The 5,548-nt window shown below is 36.6% G+C and overlaps 1 protein-coding gene across 7 annotated transcripts; it reads left to right on the top strand.

Moving 5' to 3' along the window:
* The first annotated feature begins 242 nt into the window (after positions 1-242).
* LOC109188405 (calcium/calmodulin-regulated receptor-like kinase 1) lies at positions 243-5,189 on the top strand. 7 transcript variants are annotated; one of them, XM_019339071.1, is made up of 9 exons: positions 243-486; positions 647-723; positions 1,559-1,935; positions 2,721-2,874; positions 3,348-3,474; positions 3,720-3,805; positions 3,975-4,046; positions 4,259-4,462; positions 4,568-5,189. In XM_019339071.1, the coding sequence occupies exons 3-9, from the start codon at positions 1,622-1,624 to the stop codon at positions 4,892-4,894; spliced, it is 1,284 nt and encodes a 427-aa protein (XP_019194616.1). In that variant the 5' UTR covers positions 243-486; positions 647-723; positions 1,559-1,621; the 3' UTR covers positions 4,895-5,189. The 7 variants fall into 7 exon arrangements, with proteins under 7 accessions (XP_019194616.1, XP_019194613.1, XP_019194610.1 ...); XM_019339068.1 differs by having other exon boundaries at positions 647-768; positions 1,526-1,935; XM_019339065.1 differs by lacking the exon at positions 647-723.
* The last annotated feature ends 359 nt before the right edge of the window (positions 5,190-5,548 follow it).

Raw genomic sequence — 5,548 nt, 5'->3', positions numbered from 1 at the left:
TACTGAATTGTCCCTTTATTTAACACCAATTTGACGGAATAACAAATGGAGGACTAAATTGAGCGAAACACAAAAGTCTGGGACGATATTAGGTCACCAAAGTCGTTTAGGACGAAATTGAGAAAAACCACTATAGTCGAGGACGATTTTGGGTATTAACTCAATAAATATTGAATAAGACATAAAATGGGGGAGAGAAGTCATTTTAAAAGATTCAAAGAATAAATGCCTTCCCGGCTTCTCCCAAAATTGTGACCTTATAATCCGCCATTCTTAGAAAGCAATTTTCCGCAGTTCAAACAGGTCCCCCATTTCCTTTCTCGCTCTCAAAGTCTCGTCCAGATTCCTTTCTCTTCCCAAAATTTTCAGTTTCCATATTCCCTCAAAAGTACCTAAATACGGAGTACAGTGATACTTCAAGAAAATACTCCATATATATCATGTAGTAAGTAGTAACTGCTTCTGCCTTCAAGCATTCTTTGCCAGGTATGCACACTAACATGATGGCTTCAATACAATAATCTGTGCGTTATACTTTCCAGCCACATGCCTCTAAGCTTCATATGCTTTTTCATCTTCTCTAGCTTTTTTTTTTTTTGTTCGTTTGAATTTTTGTTTAAATTTCTTTTGGATTCTGCCTGTAAAGTCTGGTCTGGACTGTTCTGCTTTTATGTTGCTCCGGATCGTATATGTGTTGTTTGCTTGCTGAGGAAAGTGTTCGAGGTGAAAGAGAAGGCTTCTGTAGAAGCATAAGGAAAGGAAATTCGTGTATTGTTTCTATCGCCTTTTTCTGTTCGCTATTTGAACTGTTTTTTATTGTTTGAAATGATCAAAGTTGATAGATATGATTGCATTGCTTCCTTTTAGGCTCAATTCGGTGAGAATTTTGGTGATTTACAGTTGATTTTTTGTTTGCGTGTTTGAGATACTGCTGAGTGCTGAAGACGTTTGGTTTTTGACTTGTTCCGTTTAACCTTTGACTAAATCTTAAAGTTTTGACTTAATGCTCAGATTTCAATCTTCGCGTATGTTGTGTTTGGATTTGGAATTTGATCAAGGTGATGGCCTAATAGGAGAGAATTAGGATTGAGATTGGAATTTTTTTTTTTTTTTTTTGTACTAATAGTATTTCGTTGTTCATTGCAAACTTCTATATGATAGAGGAGGGGAGTGAAAGTGTTTTTGAACTCTTATATCTACTTTTATTCCTGAAATTGAGCATTAGAAATGCAATTTATGGATCTCTCAATTGTTTTCTCTTTTTACTCGCAACGCTGCAGCCTAGTGTATTAAGGTTCAACTTGAACAAGTTCTGCGGTTTTGATAATTTCATCTTGCTGCCGCAGTGGTATTAGGACTCTCACACATACATGGTTTACATGGCTTTGGCCTCTGTAGCCTTAGATCCTGGTTATATTCTACATATATGATGTATATAAACACAACCTGAACTCTTTGTATTTTTGAGATATACAGAATATTATTCAATATATCATTCTGTAAATAAACTCTCATTTGGTATCAGCTTTCCAGGTTCATTGAGGTCAATTGGCTGCAGATTTTTCCAGCTATTCTCAATGGGGTGGATGCTTAGATAGCTGACAGTGAAGTACAGAGAGAAATGAAAGACCTGCCATCTGGATTAATTATTGGAATTTCCATTGGGGTAGTGATTGGAGTGATTTTGGCTATACTTGCACTTTTTTGCTTTAGAGTACATAGAAAACACTCTCAGATAGGGAATAGCAGCTCAAGGAGAGCTGTTACAATTCCAATTCGTCAAAATGGTGCTGATGCATGCACAACATTGTCAGATTCCTCTGTTGGTACCGAGTCACCAAAAACAACCACCCAAAATGGGACATCCATATGGTTTGGGAGCCTTAGGAAGACAAATATGGTATCTGCAACTGGGATTCCAGAGTTTTCTTACAAGTATGTACTTCTATTGACAATGCACTATTTTAATAACTTGTGTTGTGATTTTGACTTCAAAATTCTCACACCGTGTTTTCCAATTATTGTGTAGCTCACCTGTTATTGCTGGCCTCAAATGAAAATTGTTTAAAAGTTCATTTTATACTATATTTCTGTTACCATAAATGGACTGCAAGAACTTAAGTTCCTTGCTGTCTGATTATAGAGTTAATCAACAGTGTGGAGGATATTTGGTGTGCTATTTGGAATGAATCTCAATCTTTTTGTATTCCTGAAGCATGCTACTTACTAGTATCTCATATTTCCAGAGCACCTTATGGTTGCTTAGCAAAATTTGTGTCTGAGAGAGTTTGTGTATGTGGCTCTCAGGCTCTTTATCCATTAGCATTCTTTAGCTTTGATGTATTGCCTTAAACTAAGTTTCTCAATGTATATCTCCTGATACACAAGCAGCTTTATTCTACTATTGCAGCACATTACTTTCTAGTATCTTGAGCGAGTTTGTATATGAAAGCACTTGGTCCATTTGGGGCATTCTCAGCTTTACTATATTACTTTGAAGTAAGTTTGTCAATGTATATTTGATACATGGGCAGCTTTATTCTATTTCTGAGGCACATTGCTGTCAGTATCTCATATTTTCATAGCACCTTAAGGTCATTTACCTGGATTTCTGTTTGTTTGTGAGTTTTTGTTTGAGGTTCTTGGTCCATTTTCATTGCAAAGATTTATGTTTTGCCTTAACCAAGTTTCTTGGTGTATATTTCCTGATACACGAGCAGGGATTTACACAGAGCAACTTACAATTTTTCCACATTAATTGGCCAAGGGGCCTATGGGCCTGTTTATAAAGCTCAGATGCCAACTGGTGAGACTGTTGCTGTTAAAGTGCTTGGAACAGATTCTAAACAAGGAGAAAAAGAGTTCCACACAGAGGTATTAGTTACACTCTTGCAGTGGTGATTTTATTTTTCAATATTGGAAGTTGGAACCTGGTTCTGTAAACATTGTGTAGTACCTTGTTGAGTTGAAATTAGACGTAGCTTAATGATGCGTAGAGAATTTGTCCAGATTCTTATGCATCTCAACTTCCAGAGAAGTTTGTACATTGCATGTTTTAGTATAACTCTTAGAATTGGTTAGAGCTATTGACCAAGAATGATTTCATTGAATCTGTTCAAGAATAGGAATGCACATATGATTATATGAATGGACTCTTTTATTCTTGAACAAATTCAAGATATCTTTGCAAATAATTTCTTTTCGGATGCAAAATAAAATAAAATACACTGTAGCTCCCTTAAAAAATGTTTTCCCATGCATAATCTATATTTTTTTTCAACTTTCTATTTCCTCCAATTGACCTTCAAAAGTTAATGCTTTAACCTTCTGCATTTGTCTAATCCTAGGTCATGCTACTTGGAAGGTTACATCACAGAAACCTTGTGAATTTAGTTGGATATTGTGCGGAGAAGGGTCAATGCATGCTTATCTATGTCTACATGAGTAGAGGTAGCTTGGCTTCGCATTTGTATGGTAAGCTGTAAAACATGTTGGCCATAAGGTGAATCTGTTGGTTTAAGTTGCATCCTAATTTTAACAGTCATTAATAAATAAATAATTCTATTGGTTTAAGTTGCATTCTACTTTCATGAAGAAATATTATTTAGTAGGTTTAATTTAGCATAGCCGAGAAGTTATTTTGTGTTCTGAATATCTCACCTGTCATTTGCATGGTTTTGTTAACCACTTCCTGTGCTCTCTTTGCTTTTTTATTTCAGATGAGGTACTAGAGCCATTGAGCTGGAATTTGAGGGTTCAAATTGCCCTTGATGTTGCAAGGGGCTTGGAGTATCTTCATGATGGGGTAAAACTTTATTCCTATTTGCAATTTTTATTATAATTGTTTTTTTTCTTTTCTTTTATTTGCATTTGTAATATGCTTCGCCATTTTTTCTTTCATTTTCAATTATCTTTGGGCATGTACAACTATGCCTTTCATTTCCCTTGTCCTTCATGACTTTTTTAGTCTTCAGGCAGTCCCTCCTGTGATACACCGAGATATCAAGTCTTCCAATATTTTGTTAGATCAGTCAATGCGTGCCAGGGTATGTAATTGTTGAATCAGTCTTTTTTACCATTTGGAAATAAATGTGTGGTGGACCAGAACTCCATTTGTGCATTGTAGTATTCAAAGGATTTTGTACCAAAACCTGTATTATACATGTGATATCATAATAATGCAGCTTAACATTTTAGCGGTTAATGATGATGGAACAATTCTTGCACGCAACTGACAAAACTGCACTTCAATGAGCAGGTTGCTGACTTTGGGCTTTCAAGGGAAGAGATGGTTGACAAACATGCTTCTAACATACGAGGAACATTTGGATATCTTGATCCTGAGTATATATCAACAAGGACATTCACCAAGAAGAGTGATGTTTACAGCTTTGGTGTATTACTCTTTGAACTTATTGCAGCAAGAAATCCTCTTCAGGGCCTTTTGGAGTATGTTGAACTAGTAAGGTCCCAGAATTTTGATTACCCCTTCTGTTTTTCTTCTTTTCTGGGATTCTCTGTTGATCACACTTCCTTTGTTTGGTGAACTTTTTATAAATCATGGCAGGCTGCTATGACAACGGATGGGAAGGGTGGCTGGGAGGAGATAGTGGATTCCCGTCTTAATTGGAAGTATGATGTGCAAGAACTTAATGATGTGGCATCGCTTGCATACAAATGTGTCAACCGCGTACCCAAGAAAAGGCCTTCCATGAGAGATGCTGTGCAGGTTCTAGCAAGGATACTTGAATCCAGACGCAGCAAAGAGCATCACAAACAATTGGCTGCCACACCGGAAGAGGTTAGCATCAATGTGGACCAGCTAGATCATCGGAGCCCAATATCTGGACACCGGCGGGTGGAATCTGTGGACAGCACCACCGAATCCTGTTAAATTTGGTTACAGTTCGTTTCCCGCTTCAACTTTTTCTTTTCTTTTCTAGTTTTGATTTGTAATATAGGTTCACAACTTCATAGGATCCAGAAATTAGGCCCCTCGTAGTCTGTATGATATCTCTTTACATTTTGCTCTCATTTTTCTTTCGATCTGTATATTCTGATAAATGGTTAGACAAGAGTGAAACATTTCCTTGTTTCAATGTATTTTGACAGCCTCAGCCTCTAAAGTTTTGGCTAATTGGCTCTCATTCCATGTCCAGGCATCAATAGCTACATATGTACCTTTTGCAGATTGGAAAATTTTTACTTTTAGCAAGGCAAGTGAAATTTACCGCATACTGGTTTCAATATTAACTATTAAGCATTGTACTTTATTGCTATAGTGTGAATCTAGGTATATAATGAGCGGAAGAGAGGATATTCTCAAAAAGTACACATTTTTCTATGACAAAAATTTGCGTCTTGTTTTTTTTTCTTTACCTCTAATTTTAGAGGTTGTCCCAGGGATTTCTATGAGGGTTAATTTTCAACCACCTTTCAAAAGGCATATTGTCCGACCATTGCCTGTCTTCTGGGAATGAGATTATCCCAGATTTCTTTAGCTGCTTTGCATTTCCTGAAGACATGCTCCCTATCCTCAATACTGTCA

The sequence above is a fragment of the Ipomoea nil genome, unplaced genomic scaffold, assembly GCF_001879475.1.
Source record: "Ipomoea nil cultivar Tokyo-kokei standard unplaced genomic scaffold, Asagao_1.1 scaffold1421, whole genome shotgun sequence".
Taxonomy (NCBI): Eukaryota; Viridiplantae; Streptophyta; class Magnoliopsida; order Solanales; family Convolvulaceae; genus Ipomoea; species Ipomoea nil.
The sequence above is the reverse complement of the archived record's forward strand: the minus strand, read 5'-3'. Positions and strand labels throughout refer to the sequence as shown.

Coding starts and splice junctions, on each gene's coding strand:
- LOC109188405 (XM_019339065.1), top strand. CDS start 1,622: ATGAAAGACCTGCCATCTGGATTAATTATTGGAATTTCCATTGGGGTA. Junction 1,936..2,720: donor ATTCCAGAGTTTTCTTACAA/GTATGTACTTCT, acceptor ATACACGAGCAG/GGATTTACACAGAGCAACTT. Junction 3,475..3,719: donor CTTGGCTTCGCATTTGTATG/GTAAGCTGTAAA, acceptor TTTTTATTTCAG/ATGAGGTACTAGAGCCATTG.